General features: G+C 38.8%; 1 protein-coding gene across 1 annotated transcript in view; it reads right to left on the reverse strand.

Annotated features, from left to right (window-relative positions):
- Nucleotides 1–19,690, reverse strand: part of PDE4DIP (phosphodiesterase 4D interacting protein) — a gene marked incomplete at both ends in the record, with an annotated part of 299,765 nt that extends 280,075 nt beyond the window's left edge. Inside the window, one exon of the mRNA XM_081219770.1 lies at nt 19,458–19,690. Within this exon, the coding sequence (XP_081075896.1) occupies nt 19,458–19,690 (233 nt within the window). The remainder of the gene's footprint in view (nt 1–19,457) is intronic.
- Nucleotides 19,691–21,544: the final 1,854 nt, after the last annotated feature.

Here is a 21,544-nt window from a genome sequence, read left to right on the forward strand (position 1 = left end):
TACTTAAACGCTGTGGTTTAGTTTCCTCACTTGTAGAATAAGTGTAATGATAATGACTACCTAATAGGGTAGTTGTGAGAACAAAATGAAATAATACAAGAAAAGTGTTTAATTCATTGCCCAGCACATTTTAAGCATTCAATAAATCATAGCTATTCTTTTGTTAATGTTTGCAAACCAGGCAGGATTTCAACCCTGTATAGAAGTTGTGAATTTTAATTTCAGTTCTGCTCCAAACTGCTCTCTCGGGCTAGGCCAGTGACGCAGATTTTCCATTTCTCAGCTCTCTGATTTATCATATGAGACCAAGGCACTGGCAAGGAAGCTGAATAAGCTGGTTCTCCCACTTCCTGGATGGAGTTCCAGGGACAAAAAAGTGGATACTTCCTCCGTCTTGTATTCCTCCCTTTATCTCAAAACTTCTCCCCCTGTCTTGAGGACTGTGTGTATGTGTGTGTGTGTGTGTGTTTATTCACACTTCACTAGCTAGCCTTGTCTGTCAGCTGTAACAAAAGCCTCAAGGAAAGAAATTATGACCAAGCTTTCAGACAGCTGGTGGTAATTTACCCATACAATCCCCTTCCTTTCAACACCCACTATTTATGTGTATCTGATGTTGGAGGAGGGGGAATCATGCAAGAAATGTGGTATGTAAATTTCTAGGAAAAAGGGGTTAGAACAGTGAAGAAAGACTTGTGTGAATTACCTGGATAATTCTCCTTGCTTTGAACATAGATATTGGGCCTTAAAAATTGAAGGTACTGATGTGAGGGTTAATAAATTTCAGGAACCAGAAACAATACTGGAATAAATTAACAAATAGCTTTCAAGGCATTCATGACAATTTCACCATCACTAAAACCGGAGTCATTTTCCAGGACAGGACAAGCAGCTCCAGTTCAAGGCCAAGAAGCATGTTATCAGGCAACCTAGGCCGCTTAAAAAACCCATGGAGATTATAACTAAAGGCAGTGATGATCCTGGTTTCGAGCTCAGATTGGATTCTGAATTAGGAAACATATTGCTAAGGACAAGGCAGCCATACAGCTATGGTCCCTGTCTGTTTCTCGTATCATACGATCTACTAGCTTGTCCCCCAGTTGATCAAGGTGGACTTTTCTGGCTTTAAAATTCTGGCAGACACTAAGAATCCCTGGTGTTCTGTGTCCTTGATAGCTAAGGCTTTATATATATATATATATATATATATATATATATATATATATATATATACACATTTATATATTATGTTTCATATAGATGTATCTATATATACATTTTCATGTATATAGACCCAGCTGGCAAGGGTTCAGAAATACTGAGATACAGCCTCAGAAAGCCTCACAAAATCAAGAAAAAAATGTTAATGAGAAAAATCCCTCATTTGTATGTGCACTTTTGTTTTCATTTTCACGTTGTATTTATCTACAATGTGAATCAGTTTTTAAAACTTTCCATTTTGCGAAAAATTTAAAAATTTTTAAACATATGGAAGAGTTGCAAAAATAGTACAATGAAGTTCTACAAATCCTTCACTTGATTCACAATTGTTAACATTTTGCCACATTTGTTTTCTCTCTCTCCCTCACACACAATTATTGATGAACCATATGAAAGATGCAGGCACTTCACCCCTAAATATTTCAGTGTGTATATCCTAAGAATAACTAAAATTATTAAATTACTGTGATTATGTAAAAGAATATACTAGCTCTCCTAGGTCAGCTTTTGTCACTATTAAACAGAATCTGATTGACGTATTTGCATTGTTACTTAATTAATATCAGTAGCTCTCCCTGGTAGCTATTTGGCCTAAATCTGCACAACCAAGAGGGCTCATCAAAATAATCACTCCAAGGACAAAGGCGAAATATACAACAGAGACAAATTCCCTCTTCTACACTTGGCACTACTGGAAGTAAATTTCTTGGCAGTTTAGAACAGCTGTTTGTCCTTTCTTCTAGCTGGCAAGGGTTCAGAAATATTGAGATACAGCCTCAGAAAGACTCATACAATCAAGAAAACATTTTAATGAGAAAAATCCCTCATTTGTATATGCACTTTTGTTTTCATTTTCATCTTAGCATAGAAGAAGCCAAAATACTGAGCTGTGGAGTTCAATATCAAACATCTGGCAATCCTAGACAAAAACTGAGCATACCCCAACAGTCCTTTATCCTTGCAAAGTTCACGTGAGTAGAGTGGCCATAAGAGTTAATCCCATTCTAGATCATATCAGTTCAGTAAAAGGACAAACACACCCAACTTTAACCACTATGATTCTTTTCAACTAAAATAATCTTTAAATTAGACAAAAAGTATTTCCCATTTTTAGGCTAGGTCTGTGCTATACCAATAGGTATAGAAATACTAGCTGACTCTAAATCAAAGGTTGTGATATAAAGAAAAGAATTATTTCATCTTCTATTTGTTGGCTTTGGTAAATTCTCAGGAGATAGAGGGAGGGAAAAATCAAGGCCAGAAGTTTCCTGGTACTGATGGGCTGACAACTGGTTCAAGCTTTTGATTCAACCATGAAGGTGTTCAAGGCTGGACCTAAGGTGAGGGGAGGGAGGTAGTCACCTGTGGTACAAATTTTAAAAGATGTCAGAAGCTCAGTAACCAAGACAAATGCATTATTCAAATGCAATATTTTAAAAACTTAAATTATTGCAAAAAATCCATAATGAACAAAATGTCAAAATCTTAAATAAAGACAGGATCTGCATGTGCATAATCCTGGCAGTGAGCACCTTACTTGCTTCTCTCTGGTCGGCACCCTGTTGTTCATCCCAGGTGGTGTGACAAGAGCCAAACAGGTACTCTCTAATGCTGTGTTCTGCTGACCTTGTTGGCAACAGCTCTCTGTGTGTAATGAACTGCCAGATATCAGATGGTATCTTTAAGACACCACAGGGCAAAAGTGACTATATCAGCCAAGGCCAGCTCTTCCAACCTCCTTCCCGAATAGTTTTAAGGCTCAAGGGAACGTTTCTGGGTTGTATAGGGCATCAGGGAGATGATGGAACAGATGAGAAGGGGAGACGGTGGAAGAGGGAAAAAAGAACAGTTTACCTCATGAGTTGCTGCTAATATAACTAGAATGGAATTTTCAAGCACCTATCCTTTTTAAGAAAACCCTGAGCCCTTACTCTCAGTTTGAGGTACCTGCTCACTCAACTCAAAATCCAAATCTGCCTCACCTTTAGTCTTTCTGTCACATGAACTGCAGGTGGCTTTGGAAATCAAAGTAGCCATGCTACCTCCTCCATAAAGGCTCTAATGAATACCAGCTGCTTAGGAAACTTCATCAAACTGGAGCCTCTCCTTTGGCAAGAGCTGCTCACCCATGAGTACCAGAGCTGATGGTGTGACAGTGCAAACCACCTACAGGTGCCCCTGCTGGCAGAACCTATCTTACGGACTCAGCCTTACAATGTATCTTGTTTGGCCATTAGCTGGGACATGAAAGATCCAGGTAATCACAGTCACCAACACTTCCCCTACGTATGATCCTACACCTGACTTGCTTCAACATCTATGTTACCTGCCAGGCCTTCTGTAGGCACCAGGCATTTGCATGTTCCTTCATGTGGCTTGTCTGGCTCCTAGTGGTGAGGTACAGAGGCCTTCCTTCTGCTTCTCTACCTACATCGGCTTCACAAGGACAGCCTGTCTTGCTAGTCTTGGGTCCCTTGTACAATTTTTTTTTTAAAAAACCTACTCTTTGGGCAGGATGTTAGAGTCCTAGCTCTGAACATTAGCCTGGAGAGCTGAACCATTTGCCAGGTTCTTGACAGCTCCTTCACCGAGGGCCAGACTCTGCTTCCAGTTTTCTTTTATGGAAGGCAGGGCCTGACTTTTTAGCTCAGTTTCCAATAGCTTTATTTTTAGGGATTGGGCCTTGCTTCTGGTGCTCCTTGACATCCACAGAGTGAGTAGGGAACTGTCCTGAGAGGATGGGGTAAAGGGAAGGGAAGTCTTGAGGGCCAGCTGAAAAGGAGGGAGGTGAAAGTCTTTTAAGGTTTCACTGAAGCAAGGAAAAGAGAAAACAGCTGCAGCCACTGCAGAGCTGAAGTTGAAGGCTGAGAAAAACTAGCCCCTGTGTCAAACTAGAAGAGTAAAAAGAGGGTATGAAATTTAGAGATGTATCAAAATTTGGCATTGCCATTGAGCCAAAATCTGCTATTTGGCTTTGGCTTTGGCAAACCCAACAACTGAATGCTAACTTCATATTGTTTCTTACATCTCTGAACTTGTGCTCATGTGGGTTCCCATAATAGCTAATCAGCATAACATGCCAGTAGTACAAATAAAGTATGCCATCTAGATTTTTGTTAATATCTGAACAATCACTCTCAGATACAAGTAAGTATTCAAGATATTATTTGGAGTGAAAATCTCCTTATATGATTTACATGTTGAAATTCTGGTAATCCTTCAAACATAAAATTTTAGTTATTACTTCAAGAGTGAAATGATGCAACAATGAAAAATGATTGTGAAAGTTAATAATGTAAAAATCAAGTTATTATTTTTATTAATAACATTAATATCACTATTAATAGTTATTTAAACTGCATATATTCCCCCAGTTTCTGGCTCTCCCAAGCCCTGACCAGTCTGAAAGCAGCTTTGCTAATTTATATTAGAAACTAAACTACATGTACAGCGTGGTCTCCCAATAGGTTATCTAAGGCAGAGCTCCCCAACCAGTCCCCCTCTTTTGCTGCAAACAAGTTACACTGTCTACTCAGAAATCAATTCCCTCAACCATAAGGCATCCAAGAAGACAGCCAGAGCCAGTCACTGCCAGCAATACCTTCCAGGGATGCTTGGAGAGCTGACTGAGCTAGCAGGGTCTGAGGTTTTTATTGTTCTGAAGATACGGTCAAAAATCTTTAACGGGACATACATAGCTTGGCATAATCTTTAGCCTCAGCTCTGGTTATACTCCTCCTTGATTTTTGTGCTTGATTTGTAATAGTCTCATTCTAGAGGGAAGTAAGGGAAGGAATAAATACTGTTGTTCCTCTAATTTCCAGGAGTTCAGGTAACGGATGCAGACTGTGGTAGCCAGTCTCTAAGAGGGCCCCCAATAATCCTTGGTAATCACACTCTTGGTATTGGAAAGAGATTTATTATAAGTGATTGGCTCATGTTGTTATGGAGGTTAAGAAATCCTATGATCTGCTTTTGGAAGCTGGAAACCCCAGAAATTCAATGGTGTTGTTCTAAGATCTAGAGGGTCCACTGTATAAGTCCTAGTCCGAGGTCAAAAGACTAATATCCCAGCTCAGTAGTTAGGCAGAGAGAGAGAACAAATTCTCCCTTCCTCCATCTTTTTGTTCTATTTAGATCCTCAGTGGATTGGATGGTGCCTACCCACATTGGGGAGGGCAATCTGCTTTACTCAGTCTACTAATTTCAAATGCTAATTACATCTGGAAACACCCTCACAGATTCACTTAGAAATAATGTTTAGCCAGACATCTGGGCGCCTTGTGATCCAGTCAAGTTGACACATAAAATTAACCATCACAGTCCCTAAGTTTTGGGGTAATTTTCTATGCAGCAACAGATAACTGATACACAGATTCCTGAACCTTCCCTCAATCCAAGGTCATGCTGTAGAGTTAGAGATCCAGCCCTCCCACTCACAAAGAAGCTATTCTCTTTACAGTAAAGAAGGACAAGGAATTCAGAGCATTTATTTAAGGCTGCACAACTGGAAAGTAGATTTATGGTGAAAATGAAGGGAATGATAAGTAATACTTTTGTAGGACCATTCTGTAGAATATACTGCCTAAGCATTCTCTTTCCAGATATGCTCTTAATTACTACCAAGAACATTTTTTTTCTTTTAGAAGATATGTGAAATCCATGAAATGCCTTCTTATTGAACCAACAATAAAGCTGTACATTTTAGTTTCAATATTTAGTTGGAGATTCCAAAGTCAAGATTTATATAGCAATGAGGCAAAAAGATGTTATAGATTGGAATATTATGGAGACTAAAAGGATGCCAAAATATGGTATTGTTTCTGTTTGTATACTAAGATCACTTGTTCATGTTGACAATTCTATTATTGGTTCCATTTTCCCTGGGCAAGTGTTGTATGGTTAAATGTGGGTGTGCAAGAGCACACACACAGTGGAGAAAAGCCCCCCACATGTGCCCACTGTTCTGGGCAGGGAGCCCAGTTTGCTTTAAGTCTTTTTTATTTGCACAGTGTCCCAGATTCTCTTTTGAAATGTGCAATTCACCCAATTTTATTAACCTGAATATGGAGCTATCTGATGCTTTTTTGATAGACTCTCACTCATGTCTAGGTACACCTCCTTTTGTTTTAAACAGGTCATTCATTTCTGTGTTGACCTTCAGGCATTTTGCCATATGAATTGAAAGCAAATCCTCACAAGGTCAGATTTTAGTAATGCAGTTTATTATTTTAAAACAGATGACATTTCACGCTTGTTATGCTAATTTGGAGACCAAACCATTTTTCATCTAAATTCCATCAAAGGCTTTTTGTTGCTTTTGTTTGTTTTGATTTGTTTTTTAAGGAAAAGCAGATCTAGGGCCATTAAAAGAAAAAAGAATTTAAAGCATACAAGATGAAGAAAAATAATGACTCTAATGCACATGAAACAAAAATTTAGCACCTGCCAATTGAGTACCACCTCTACCACTTCATAACTGTGTGATCTTGTCAAATTATTTAAGCTTTCTAAAAAAGCAGGGATAATAATAGCATCTTTCTCACAGAATTGTAGTGAGGATTAAATGAGCTTATGCTTATACATTGCTTAAGATATGTATAATGCTGGCATGTAGCCAGTACTCAATAAATATTATTAATAATGTAAATTATACATGTAATAATAATAACAATGACAATGTTGCTGCCATGGATGTCAGTGATCAAAAATCTACATCACGAACTCTGTTTGGAACTCCTGTGAGATCTAGTACAAATCCCCTATACTTATGAGCATGTTCTGGCAAACAAGACTGAGAGAACAAGTAACTTGAAGAAGAGGTTGCAGTGTCCTGAGGCAAACATCTCCCCGCCTGCTACACCTTCCCACCATAAACACTAGCACCATCTGGTCAACATACACAACCCTCTGTGAAGGTATTTTTTACATTATCCAGGGTCTTCTCTATGGGAGTGACTGTCATCCTTTTGTCCCTTCACCTAAACACCACCACTCCCATACTGAGTGGGGATAAAACTTCAACTAAGGTTAAGCAAAAACCTCAACCAGAGGTTTCAAATATGGCTTAATACAGAGACTCCAAAAATGGAGTTTTCTCTCTCCTTCTGTCAATTATTTTCTGTGCTGGTTTTATTTTCAGTGTCTGCAAGGTAGCAAGTTATCTGCCATCAGGCCCACGCTTACATTCTTCTTCAGGTTCACATCCATTAGAAGAAAGGTTGCCACTTTCAGAAGGTTCCTGTAGAATCCTGTCTGGACTAACTTGAGTCAGTGCCCTTACCTGAACTAATTCCTGAGACTGTGAGGAAAAATTATTCTCTTTCTTTTTAAACTGACATTAAAATTATTTTCTGTTTATAGACTTAATTTTTAGAGCAATTTTAGAGTTAAATTACTCTTTTTTAAGAGGCCTGTGATACCTCCTTTTTAAACTTCATTCTCCTCATCCAATACACCAATGAACCCTGTTGGCTCTACCTCCAACTCATTCTGAATCTGTTCACTTCTTACCAGCCCCACTGCTGGCACCAAGATTTAAATCACCATTTTCTTATATCTGTACTACTTACTGGAATAGTCTTCAAAGCAGCCTCCCTGCGTCCGCTATTAGAAGCACTCTTTCACTCCTAAAGTCTGTTTTACAATAGCAGGGTGATATTTTAAAACATTTTCCAGATCATATCATGCTCCTGCTTCAAACTCTTCCTTGGTTTCCCAATGTCCTTAGAATAAAATCAACTTTTTACTATGGCCTACAAGGTCCCAGGTGACCTAGCCCAGCCCACCTCATCCCCCTTATCTCTTGCCATTCTCCTTTTGTTTAGCATGTTCCAGCTGCCTTGGTCTTCTTTGTGTTGCTCAAACATACCAAGCTTATTCCTACCTTAAGGGTTTTACAATTGAGGCTCTCCCATCATCTGCCTCCGTTCCTTTCTAACCAATAACTCTACTTTATTTTCCTTGTAAGCCTTATTACTATTAGAAATCATTTTATTTGTATATTTATTTACTTGTTTACTGTCTATCTCCTCACCAGAACTAAATTTGGCTAAATTTAGTTTCTAAAAAGAGGATACTGGAAGGGGAGACCCACAGAATCAACAGAACAGTTGAAAACTCAAAAAAAAAAAAGGGGCTCAGAAGGGACAGAAGCAGGGGAAGCAATAAGAACCCAGGTAGCAAGAAGAAACCAATTGGTCCCAACCATTTTTTCTACTCTTGTGTTGCTCCATGAAGATGCGAGGTCCATGCAGAGAGTCAGGTTATACTAGTGTGGGTCTCATTACCCTCACCTATCTAGAAGAGGGCAGGGTACTTTAATAGACCATCGCATAAGACTTTAGTAAAGCAATGGCAAAAAAAAAAAAGGGTAATTCTCCAAAGGAGATGTAGAGTTATTGCCCAGAGAAAGGAGGAATGAGTAAATGCTCCCCCCTCCAAAAAAAAAAGCCAAAAAAAAAAAAGAAACAGAAAGAGAAACAAATGTCTGCACTAATCCCTGACGTGATATCTTATCATCTAGAAGACACCCACTTTACTTTAATGTAGACTGATGTATGCCTAAGAAATGCAAACAGATTTTAATATTAACCTAAATCAAATAAAAGCAGAATGATACATCTTTTGAACATCTGTTCAAAACCATACAACACACTCAAAAGATATTCACTTAAATGTTTTCTCTCTTTTATGCCCCAGAAAGATTTAGTGGTCAGGATACAGTTCTGCAAGACACCTCCTTCTGGATGTCCCACATGATAGTAATTCATTTCCCTGATATCTACTTCTCCTACCATATTATCTCTCAGTAGATGACACTAGTAATCATTCCATAGTTGACCTAGAAATTTAAGAGTAATTCTTGTTTCCTCCCTCTTCTTCATTTCCCATACTTCATTGATCAACAAGTGCCATCAATTCTACCTCAGAAATTCTCAAATCTAGGGGCTTCCCTGGTGAAGCAGTGGTTAAGAATCTGCCTTCCAATTCAGGGGACATGGGTTCGAGCCCTGGTCCTGGAAGATCCTACATGCCATGGAGCAACTAAGCCCGTGTGCCACAACTACTGAGCCTCCACTCTAGAGCCCGTGGGCCACAACTACTGAGCCTCCACTCTAGAGCCCACGAGCCACAACTACTGAAGCCCACATGCCCTAGAGCCTGCATGTTGCAATTACTGATTGTGCCGCAACTACTGAGCCTGCATGCCACAACTACTGAAGCCCATGTGCCTAGAGCCTGTGCTCTGCAACAATAGAAGCCACCATAATAAGAAGCCTGAGCATCACAATGAAGACTAGCCTCCACTCACTGCAACTAGAGAAAGCCCGTGCACAGCAACGAAGACCCAATGCAACCAAAAATGAAATTTTAATTAATTAATTAAAATTTTTAAAAAAGAAATTCTCAAATCTATCCTTTCTTCACCATTCCTACTACAACTGCCTAAGTTCAGGACCTCATAACCTCAGACCCCAAACCACTTGTAACAGCTTCTTAGTTATCCCTTCTTTTCACTCAACCCACTTCACTCCATCTCCCACACAGTTGGCACACTTACGGTTCTAAAACAAAGATCTAAGTACATCATTACCCTGCTTTAAAACCTTCTATAGCTCCACACTGCTTATCAAAAACAAAAACCTAACCACCTTTGTGTCTTAGTTGGAGTGACAGAACACAAAAGAACAGAACACAGAACACAAAATTCTCTCAGAACTGTTTATGAATGCAACAGTTCTTTAATTCAGTGGTTCTCTAAACTTGCTGTACATGCTTTTGTACATGAGGCTAGGGCCTCAATCTGAAAGAGAATGATTTAATTGTTCTGGAGTGGAGCCTGTACATAAGTTTTTTAAAACCTCCCTCAGTAATTCAAATGTATAGCCAGGGTTTAAAAATGCAATTTAAAAGATAACTAGAAAGCCACATTTACTTCCAAACAGCATGAAGTAACAGGGTCCATATTTATTACCACTCACCGCTGATAGGAATAACTAAAAACCTGGACAAAATATATGAAAGAAAGATTTTCAGACACTGGATATTAGGCAACACAGATAGTGATCCCAGAGAAAAGAGAACCAAAGTGAGGCATACAATTGCCCTAGTTTACTTCTTGGAGAGAGTTTATAGTTGGTAGTGGTAAGAGAGGGAGCCAAGGCAGAGCCTAGTTATCTCCCTAGGTTGAGATAAACCTAGGAACTTGGGAAGGCCAAGGTAGCAAGAGTTCATAGAGCAGAGTACCAAAAAAGAGAGAAAATTCCAGAGATCTGCAAAGCAACCCCCTTGAGCATTCAGCTGTGTACTGATCAGCATGTTTGTATGAGGAAACTAAGGCTGGGGTAAGAACCACATAAGAGAATCAGAGGGACAATCTTCTTGGCTCATACAGGATGAGAAGAGTTTGTTATTCCAGCAACAGAAGTAGAAAAAATTTTCATAATTCATGGGATATTGGGTAGAGTACTCAAAGAAGTATCAGCCCAGTAAAGGGGAAAGTTATGAAATGTTTCTTTAGTTCCACCTAACAAACCTTAAAAACAAGACTCAAAAGGGTCAAACTATTTCAAAGCAACTTAACTATGTCCCAGAATAAAGCTCAAGAATAATTACAGAAATAAAAAATTATCTAGAATCCAACAATAAAATGCTCAATATGTGGCATCTGATCAAATATTACCAGGTATACAAAGAAGCAGGAAAACACTACTCAAAATGAAGAGAAAAATCAATCACACCAATCACTAGAAACATACTAGGAACTGACAGGGATGTTAGAATTAAAACCATTTTTATAACATTCCATATATTCAAGAAGGTAGAATAAAGATTGACCAAGTTAAGTAAAATATATGGCAGTTATTTTTTTAAAAGACACAAATCAAACTTCTAGAGATGAAAAAGATAGTATCTGAGATGAAAAATACACTGCATGGGATTAAAAGCAATTTAGACACTGCAGAAGAAAAGATTAGTGAACTTGAAGACATACAAATAAAAATAATCCAAAATAAAACAAAGAGAAAAAAGACTTTAAAAAAAGAACAAAGCATCAGTGATCTGTGGGGAAAATTCAAGTGGTCTAATACATGTGTTACTAGAGTTCCCAAAGGAAAAAAGTTAGAAGGAGTGACAAAAAATTTTCAAAGAAATAATGGCTGAAAGTTGTCCAATTTTAATGAAAACTATAAGCTCCACAAAGCCAAAGCACAAGAAACATGAAAATAACTACACCAAGGTACATTGTAATCAAATTGCTTAAGATCAGTGATAAAGGAGAACAATTTTAAAACATTCAGAAGGAAAAAACCTCCATTATGTACAGAGGAAAAAAAGATAAGAATGAGAGCAGAATACTCATCAGAAAAATTGTTAAAAGATAGCATAACAACATCTTTAAAGGACTGAAAAAAAATGTTACCTAGAATTCTGTAACTAGCAGAGTAGTCTTCTTGCATGTGCAACTTGTATTGTCACACAGTACTACGCTCAAAAAGACTGTGTTTGGTTTAATATTCTGCTGTTTTTTGTTTTTTGGTTTTTTTCTGGATCTTAGATCTCCAACCAGGGATTGAACCCAGGCCCTGGCAGTAAAAGAGCTGAGTCCTAACCACTGGACCACCAGGGAATTCCCCTAATATTCTGCTGTTGATGGCTTGAAATCCTTAATAATTCTGAACAGAGGGCTCTACATTTTCATTTTGCTTTGGGCCCCACAAATTATGTAGTCAGTCCTGATAACTAGCGAAAATATCTTTTAAACATGAAGGTGGAAAAAACACTTTGTCAGACACACAAAATCTGAAAGGATTCCCCAACAGTTTATCTGCACAATAAAAATAAGAAATGTTAAAGAAATTCTTTCAAGCAGAAGGGGAATGATACAAGATTGAAATCTAGATCTAAGCAAACTAATAAAGAAAACTGGAAATGGGAAATATGTGAGTAAATGTGAGACCTTAGAAAATATCATTCAGAAAATGAAAATCAAACCCACAATGAGATTCCACCTCACACTCATTAAGATGGCTATTACTAAAACAAAAAAGCCCCAAAAAACAGAAAATAACAAGTGTTGGTGAGGATGTGAAGAAATCAGAACCTTTGTGCACTATTGGTAATGTAAAATGGTGCAGTCACTGTAGGAAATAGTATGGGAGTTCCACATAGAACTGACACATAATTCAGCAATTCCACTTCTGGGTAAATACTCAAAAGAATTGAAAGCAGGTATTTGTACACCAGTGTTCATAGAAGATTCACAATAGCCAAAAGGCAGCAACAACCCAAATGTCCATCAGTGAATGAATGGATAAACAGAATGTGATACATACATATAATGGTATATTATTCAGCCTTTAAAAAAGAACAGAATGCTGACACATGCTACAACATGGATGAACCTTGAAGACATTATGCTAATAATTTTCCTTTGAATTCTATCAAACATTTAAGGAAGAAATAGTGCCAATTCTACACAAACTCTCCCCCAAAAATTGAAGAAGAGGGAATATTTCCCAACTCATTTTATGAGGAAAACATTACCCTTATACCAAATCCAGACAAAGACATTACAAGTGAAGAATACAAACCAATATCCCTCCTGAACATAGATGCAAAAATTCTTAACAAAATTTCAGCAGCTCTAATCCAACGGTATAGAAAGGATAGTATATTATGACTAAGTGGGATTTACTCCAGGAAGTCAATGTTGATTTTAATAATCTTAAGTCAATCAATGTAATTTACCATAATAGAATAAAAAAGAAAAATGATATAGGCATCTCATCAGAGGTAAAATCAAACATCCATTCCTAATGAAAACTCACAGAAAATTATGAATGGAAGAGAACTTCCTCAATCTGATGAAAAGTACCTATGAAAAACCTACAGGTATAAACTTAATGGTAAAAGAATGAATGCCTTCCTCTTAAGATCAGTAACAAGGCAAAGTATGTTTGCTTTTACTATTTCAATTCAACTTTGTACTAGAGGTGCTAGCTAGTGCAATAAGGCTAAATAAATAAATAAAGACATAGAGATTGGAAAGAAAGAAGTAAAACTGTCTCTCTGTCTCCCTCTGTCTCTTCCTCCTTCCCTCCCTCTTCCTCTCTTTGTGTGGATGACATAATTATTATGTAGAAAATTCTCTGAAATCTACAAAAAATCTACTAGAACTAAATAGTGAATTTAGCAAAGCTACAGGATATAAGATGAGTATACAAAAAACAGTATTAACTAGCAATGAACAATCAGAAATTGAAATCTTAAAGACATTATGATTTATAATAGAATTAAAGATATTAAGAATTTAAGCATGTGTCTCGTAAGATATGTAAATTCTGTATGCTAAAAACCATAAAACAGTGTTGAGAAAAAGTAAAGGAGAACTAAATGAGGGTTTCTCAACCTCACTCACTATTGATGTTTTGGGCTGGATAGTTCTTCATTGTTAGAACTATTCTATGTATTGTAGATTATTAAACAGTATTCCTGACTTCTATTTACTAAATGCCAGTATCACCCTTGCTGTGAGTTAGGATAATCAAAAATGTGTCCAGATACTGTCAAATGTCCTTTGTGAGGCATAATTGTCCCCAGTTGAGAACCACTGACCTAAACAAATGAAGAGATATACCATGTTTATGGATCAGAAGACTCAATATTGCTAAAATATCAATTCTCTCTAAATTAATATATAGACTTCAATAGAATCCCATTCAAATTCCCAGCAGACCTTTTGTCTGTGTTGACCAGTGGATTCTAAAATGTATATGGAAATGCAAAGAACCTAGTATAGCCCAAACAATTTTGAATAAGAAGAATGAAATTAGAGGATTTGTACTATATTATTTCAAGATTTACAACACTATAGTAATCAAGATAGTATGATATTGGTCTAAAGATAGACAAATAGATCAATGGAACAGAATAGAAAATTCAGAGATAGACTCTCATATATATGGTCAATTGATTTCAATAAAAGTGCCAAGGCAATTAAATGGAGAAAGGATAGATTTCTCAACAAACAGTGTTGGAACACTACATGCAAAAAAAAAGAACCTTGATCAATACCTTGTACTAGATAAAAAAGTTAACTCAAAATGGATCATAGATCTAAATGTAAAACATGAAACTATAAAACTTCTAGAAGAAAACATAGGAAAATATTTTTGTGACCTTGGGTTAAGTAATGGTGTCTTAAATGTAACATTAAAAGCAAAATCCTTAAAAAAATTTGATAGTTTGGACTTACTTTAGCAAAATTTTAAAAACTTCTGGCCTTCAAAAGATACTGTTACCAAAATGAAAAGACAAACTATAGATTGGGAGAAAATAGTTACAAAGTACATATATAATAAAAACTTGTATTTAGAATAAAGAACTCTCAGATTTAACAATAAAAAAGCAAACAACTCCACAAAAAATGGCAAAAATTTTCAAAAAACACTTCACCAAAAATATACAGATGGTAATAAAGCACATGAAAAGATGTTCAATATCAGTATTCAATGGGAATTGCAAATCCAAATCATAATAAGATACCATTTCACACTCACTAGAATGGCTATCATAAAAAAAGACAGTAACAAATGTCAGCAAGGATGTGGAGAAATAGGGACCTTCATACATCTCTACTGGGAATGTAAAAGGTAAAATCCCTTTGACAAAGATTTTGGCAATTTTCTAAGAAGTTAAACATATGCCTACTGTTCTGCTCCTAGAAATTCACCCAAGAGAAATGAAAGCATATGTACACACAAAGACTTGTACACGAATATTCACAGCAGCTTTATCTGTAATAGCCATAAAACTGGAAACAACCCAACAGCTGGTGAATGAATAAACTAATTGTGGTATATCCATACAATGGAATACTACTCAGCAATGAAAGAAAATGAACTATTGATACCCACAACAGTATGGATAAATCTTAAAATAACTAAGCTGAGTGAAAGAAGCCAGGCAAAAACAAAGAGTTCATGCTGTATAATCCCATTTATATAAAATTCTAGAAAAAGCAAACTATCATATAGTGACAAAAGGACCAGTGGTTGCCTGTGTGTTACTGGGGCAAGACAAGACAGAAGGGAGGGATTATAAAAGGGCAGAAGGAATATAGGATGATGGACATGTGATGATTTCACAGGTATGTATTGATACACATATTGAGACTTTTCAAACTGTACATTTTAAATTTGCCCAGTTTACTGTATGTCAATTACATCTCAATAAAGCAGTAAAAAAATATAACAAAAAGAGAGATGGCTAAAGAGACACAATGGTTGAAGTTTGATGTTAGAAGTATACTGATCCTTCTTTGACGTGATTTCCCACCACCGCCAACCTCCAATAGTTGCCTGCTGGTTCCAGGCTATCCACCTAGAATGTGCAATCTGCTAGGCTTCACAAGTGCCCATTGAGGCACATTGCCATAATCTGGCAACTCACTTAATTCCTCTTTTTAAATAGTTGTATACTTGAAAGAGGAAAACGTTTGAATTAAATCCTCATAGAAAAGTTCTATCACAGCATGCGTCTCACATCAATAAGGCATTTTCCCAGGGCCATACATTTTGTTTATATCCCTCTGCTAAAATTTACTTCCTAAGAGAGTGGCATGGACATATATACACTACCAAATGTAGAATGGATAGCTAGTGGGAAGCAGCCGCATAGCACAGGGAGATCAGCTCGGTGTTTTGTGACCACCTAGAGGGGTGGGATAGGGAGGGTGGGAGGGAGACACAAGAGGGAGGAGATATAGGGATGTATGTATATATATAGCTGATTCACTTTGTTATACAGTAGAAGCTAACTCGCCATTGTAAAGCAATTATACTCCAATAAAGATGTTAAAAAAAATAAAAATAAAATAAAATTTACTTCCCATCCAACCCTGGCTTCGTTATCTTGTTAAGCCAGAAAAAGTCTATCTCCTGTGTGTGTGAAGCCCTCTCTGATCCTCTGCCTCTTAGCGCCATATCCAGTTACCATTAACCACGTGGTTCATATTACCAGTATGTAGGGGCTATAACAAGGTCCCCCAGCCCCACTTCCCTATACCCCCACCATGAATTTTGCCTAAGGCAAGTAAGCTTGTCATTTGGAATTTAAATTTTACAATGAAGACAAACTGGTTCAGAGAAGAAATATGCAGACACTTGAAACAGACATAAAGATTCCCAAGCCAAACAGACCACTACCTGAAGAAATAACATGTCAGCGAAAAAAAGAAGGTGCGCATGAGAAGAGAGGTTGATCATTAATGCCACTCACCATCCAGGGAAGAAAGAACCTATCTGTATCCTTTGATACTCTGTTTGAAGCTATTACTTTTTTTTTTAAATTTAGAATTCACTGATTATTTCTCCTTATTCTAAATTCAAGTTTCACAAACAACCTTTTGATTATAATTTGGCTTCCAAATGTGGCAAGTATGCCAAGAGACCTCACTTAAATAAAAAAAAAGAGGGTCTAGTTCCCTAAGATGACTCCTCATTATATATTAGTAATTTGCCATTCTAGGTTTATATAGTAGTCTTGTATTTATTTATTTTTTATTTCCACAGTCCATCTTACTGTTATAGCCCTTTTCCCATTCTGTAGTTAGGTGAGCAGAGTTTAGAACTATAGATTCTCAACTACCTGAGGGTAGTTTTGCATCCAGTTTTGTACTGGCCTCCACCATCATTGCTTGATTTAAAAAAAAAAAAAAAACACTGAATTAAAATGAGCTGCTTAATTCCATTTTTAGTTGATTGGGAGTTAGAAAATTGGATACCAAAGGCACTCCTTCCCAAGTGCAAGCCTCTAATACTCATAAACCTCTAGTACTATAGCTAAGACAGTTTGGTTTTTTTGTTTGTTTGTTTGTTTTTTTAATATGGAGTAATTTTTTGTTTGTTTGCTTCGTTTGGGTTTTTTTTTTTTTTTTGGCTGCTTTGGGTCTTCGTTGCTGCGTGTGGGCTTTCTCTAGTTGCAGCGAGTGGGGGCCACTCTTTGTTGTGGTGCACGGGCTTCTCATCGCGATGGCTTCTGTTTGTTGCGGAGCATGGGCTCTAGGTGGGTGGGCTTCAGTAGTTGCAGCACGCGGGCCCTAGAGTGCAGGCTCAGTATTTGTGGCACATGGGCTCAGTTGCTCCGCAGCATGTGGGATCTTCCCGGAGCAGGGCTTGAACCCAAGTCCCGTGCATTGGCAGGGGGATTCTTAACCACTGCGCCACCAGGGAAGTCCAAGACAGGTATGTTTTTAAAAGTACGTTGCACATTCCTAGAGAACTGATTTTTAAATGAGGGTCAGAGTAACACCAACCTCAATGAAGTTTCTGACACTGTTTCATTTGAGTATTCCTGAAATGTTTAAAAACATTTCAAGCCTCATCACATCAACTAAGATGAATGTAGAGACATGTCAGATGAATAACTATTAAGGAAATAATGAAAGCATATACCTTCTATTTTAACAATTAAACCACAATTTAGAGAACTAATTCTAACACTACAAACTTTTTGTTACTGAAGACAGTAAGAAAAATCACATCTTTATGATAAGGAGTCATGACACATTTAAAATTTTGCAATGGTAATGCTTCTTTTGATGAAAAGAGTTCACCCCAGTATATATAAAGTAGTTAAGAAACTTTAAATTATAAATATATATTCAGATTAATTTTTTTTGTTTCAGGCTTTAAAAAAAATCCAAAGTAATCTGTGAAAAATATTCAACACACCATAGATACATATGTTTAAAAAAGTAATTATGGGGCTTCCCTGGTGGCGCAGTGGTTGAGAGTCTGCCTGCCGATGCAGGAGACACGGGTTCGTGCCCCGGTCCGCGAAGATCCCACATGCCGCAGAGTGGCTGGGCTCGTGAGCCATGGCTGCTGAGCCTGCGCGTCCGGAGCCTGTGCTCCGCAACGGGAGAGGCCACGGCAGTGAGAGGCCCGCGTAACGTAAAAAAAAAAAAAAAAAAAGTAATTATGTTTGGGCTAAATTTCCACTTTATAAAAAATCAAATAATGAATACTTCTTGCTTCATTCCTTCTTAAAAGCAATAATTTATCATGAGTTTCTTAATAGAAATGTGATTCCTTTAAGTACTGTTAACTGAATAGTCTGTTTTCTCAAACAGTGGACAGTGTGATGAATAAATACAATTGTCTGTGAATAAATTAAGTTTCCTCGTTCACAAATAAAACATAGTCTTGAACACAAAATACAGATCCCATTAATATTTGGTTCTGTAATTAATACTCAGAAGACACAAATCCTGATTTTATGCAAAGGAAACAGGCCTAGAGAAATGAAGAAACTTTTTTCAGATCCCAGTTAGTTAATGGCAGCTTAGATACTGAAACCACTACTGCCTTGTAGTTTGATTTATGAGTGCTAGTTTCGCATAAAACAATAAGCTAAAGATGCTCTGACAAGGAAATGTTTATTTCAAAAAGTCAGCAGCACAATCTGTCTCTTCTCCAAAGAAATAGTATGTATGGCAGACTTTCATTCTGCTGCTGCTACATGAAGAAAATTTAGGCCTAATTTGTCTGGTCTTTCAAGCCAGAGCAACGGAAGTGACTGGGTTTAGGTGGGGCTCATCCTGCTGGGCGTCATCCAGCCAACAGGCAAGGCTCCAGCTCTGCAGGAGAAGAGAGGTAGCCTAGGAAAGAACCAACCCCCAACCTGCTGTCTGTATCTAAGATTGGAAGGGAAAAAAAGGATACGATAAGTCAATGGGTACTCTTTCAACTGTACACCCACACACATTTCCTGGTCCTTTATCTTCTTTACCATTCTTAGCGCTTCCAACCTGGCATGGCCTTCTGAATCATGTGTTCATCTCTCCTTTGACTCGACCCAACTGGCATGGCCTTCCATCTCACCTCTACCAACAAAGCCGTTGACTACACGTTAAGCAAAGACCTTGGGGTAGAGACTGGGTTTCCTAAGCTTTAGTCCGGTACAATCCAGCGCCACACCTGTATTTCTAGGCAACTCCCTACTGTCTCTCCCCGACCCGTCCCCGCCACCAGCCCCATCACCCCCCTGTCCCCAGCCGTGCCCTCCAACTTGCTCCAAGCTAATGTCACCCTGTGCCAACCCCTCCCAAGCGCTCGGGGCTGCAGCCCATGGGTCCCATTCCCGAAAGCGGTTCTCCTAAACAGCGCAAAGGGCGCCGCCACTCCCGGTGCGGTCTGCAGCCTCCGGGGCTCCCGCGCCGCTCTCACCTCATCCAGGGTGCGGCTGCCGCGGCTGCCTCTTCCTCCTCGGCCGCTGCTGCCCAGCTCCCGGACGGCTCGGGATGCCGTCGTTCCCGGCCAGGAGACTGCCGTGAGGACTGTGGGGTTCGCGCCGCGTCCCTGGACCAGTAGGGCGCGTGGCGCGCCCGGCTGGACGCGCGGCAGCAGCAGCCGCAGTCGCAGCGGCGGCGGCAGCAGGACCCGCTGTCAGTCCTCTTCATGAATTTCACGGGCCTGGCCAGCCCAATCCTAGTTACCGTCCTTGCTTGGTTTTCCTAAGGTCTTCCCGCACTGCCAGGGCGCATCCTCTGGGCGTGGATGACCATCCACTCCAGTTGCCACTGTCGTGGTGGAGACCTGGAAAGACCAGGCCTCCTCCGCGGCTGCCTCGGCCACCTGCTCCGCCCAGATTGCTTCGGTCCCTCTCGCACAAACGCCCGCCGCTGCCTCTTAACCCTCTGTCATCTCCCACTTTTCTCTCCACCCACCACCTCAACCTGGAGAGCTTTTCATTCCCAGACCTGCTTTCTTTTTTCTTCCTGTCTGCTTCATTGTCACCGTCCTCAATTTCCAACCTCAAAAAGTTTCTCCTTTTCTCATTCCCTCTCTCCATATTTTCCTGGTTTTTGTCCTCCACCCTCCAAATCAGTCATCCTCTTATATTTTATGTTATTCTCCTCAGAATCATTACTTCTCCAGGTTGTTGTCTAGCCTCCTTTCCCTCTCTTCCCTTCTTATCCCCTCATTTAAAATCTTTTCAATTTTTCTTTTAGTTATTGTAAAAACCTTTCTCCTAAACAACCTCAATTTTCCTTTCTGTTGAGACTTTCTGATTGTCATTTTTCATGAAGAACTCATAGTAAAGTATATATAGCTTGGTATCCACCATCAAGTCAGAGGGAGTTTCCATGGTTAAAAAAAAGTTCCTAGGTCAAATAAATCATCCACTAAATGTTTGTTCTGAAAATCCTTTTCTTATATTCAAGTGTCCTCTAAGAATGGAAGCTGAGTCTCCAGCAAAGCAGAATGCTCCTGATGCACTATTCTATACACAAGGCCCCCGCTAACTGGTTCCACTTAATTTTTCGACTTTACCATGGTGTGAAAGCGATATGCATTCAGTAGAAACCAGATTTAGAGCTTTGAATTTTGATCTTTTCCTGGGCTAGAGATATGGGGTAATACTCCCTGGTGATGCTGGGCTCCCAGTCAGATACATTAATAACCATTCTGTACCCATACAACCAGTCTGTTTTTCACTTTCTGTATAGTATTCAATAAATTACATGAGATATTCAACACTTTTTTATTATAAGATAGGCTTTGTGTTAGATGATTTTGCCTAACTGTAGGCTAATGTAAGTGTTTTGAGCACATTTAAGGTAGGCTAGGCTAAGCTGTGATGTTTGGTAAGTTAGGTATATAAAATGCATTTTGACTTAAGATATTTTCAGCTTACAATGGGTTTATAGGGAGGTAACCCCATTGTGACCTGCAAGACCTGCAAGGGAGAAGGTTTATCTTTGTAGTGGGTACTATGGATCCCAAGGTTCATAGGCAATAGTCACTATTATTATTATTTTATTTTTTGTGGTATGCGGGCCTCTCACTGCTGTGGCCTCTCCCGTTGCGGAGCACAGGTTCCGGACTCACAGGCTCAGTGGCCATGGCTCACGGGCCCAGCCACTCTGCGGCATGTGGGGTCTTCCCGGACCGGGGCACGAACCCGCGTCCCCTGCATCGGCAGGCGGACTCTCAACCACTGGGCCACCAGGGAAGCCCAGCCACTATTATTGATTAACTCAGTGTGAATAAAGCTGAACTCTTCTTAACTCATTTTTTCCTCCCAAATCTGCTCTTCAGTTCTGTTTTATTAACCCCAACACTACCATCCACTGAGTTGCCTAAGCCTCAAAACTGGGAGTCATCAGAGATGTATCTCACTTGTGAAACTCATCCAGTCTTTCATTCTGCTTCTTTACTATTTCTTTAAGTAGTCTCTCCCATCATGATTCCAACTGCTTCCAGAAAATGACACTATCAGGTATCTCATTCTTTCTTTCAAACCTCCTAAC

Source organism: Mesoplodon bidens, assembly GCF_964165515.1.
Source record: "Mesoplodon bidens genome assembly, chromosome: 2".
Taxonomy (NCBI): Eukaryota; Metazoa; Chordata; class Mammalia; order Artiodactyla; family Ziphiidae; genus Mesoplodon; species Mesoplodon bidens.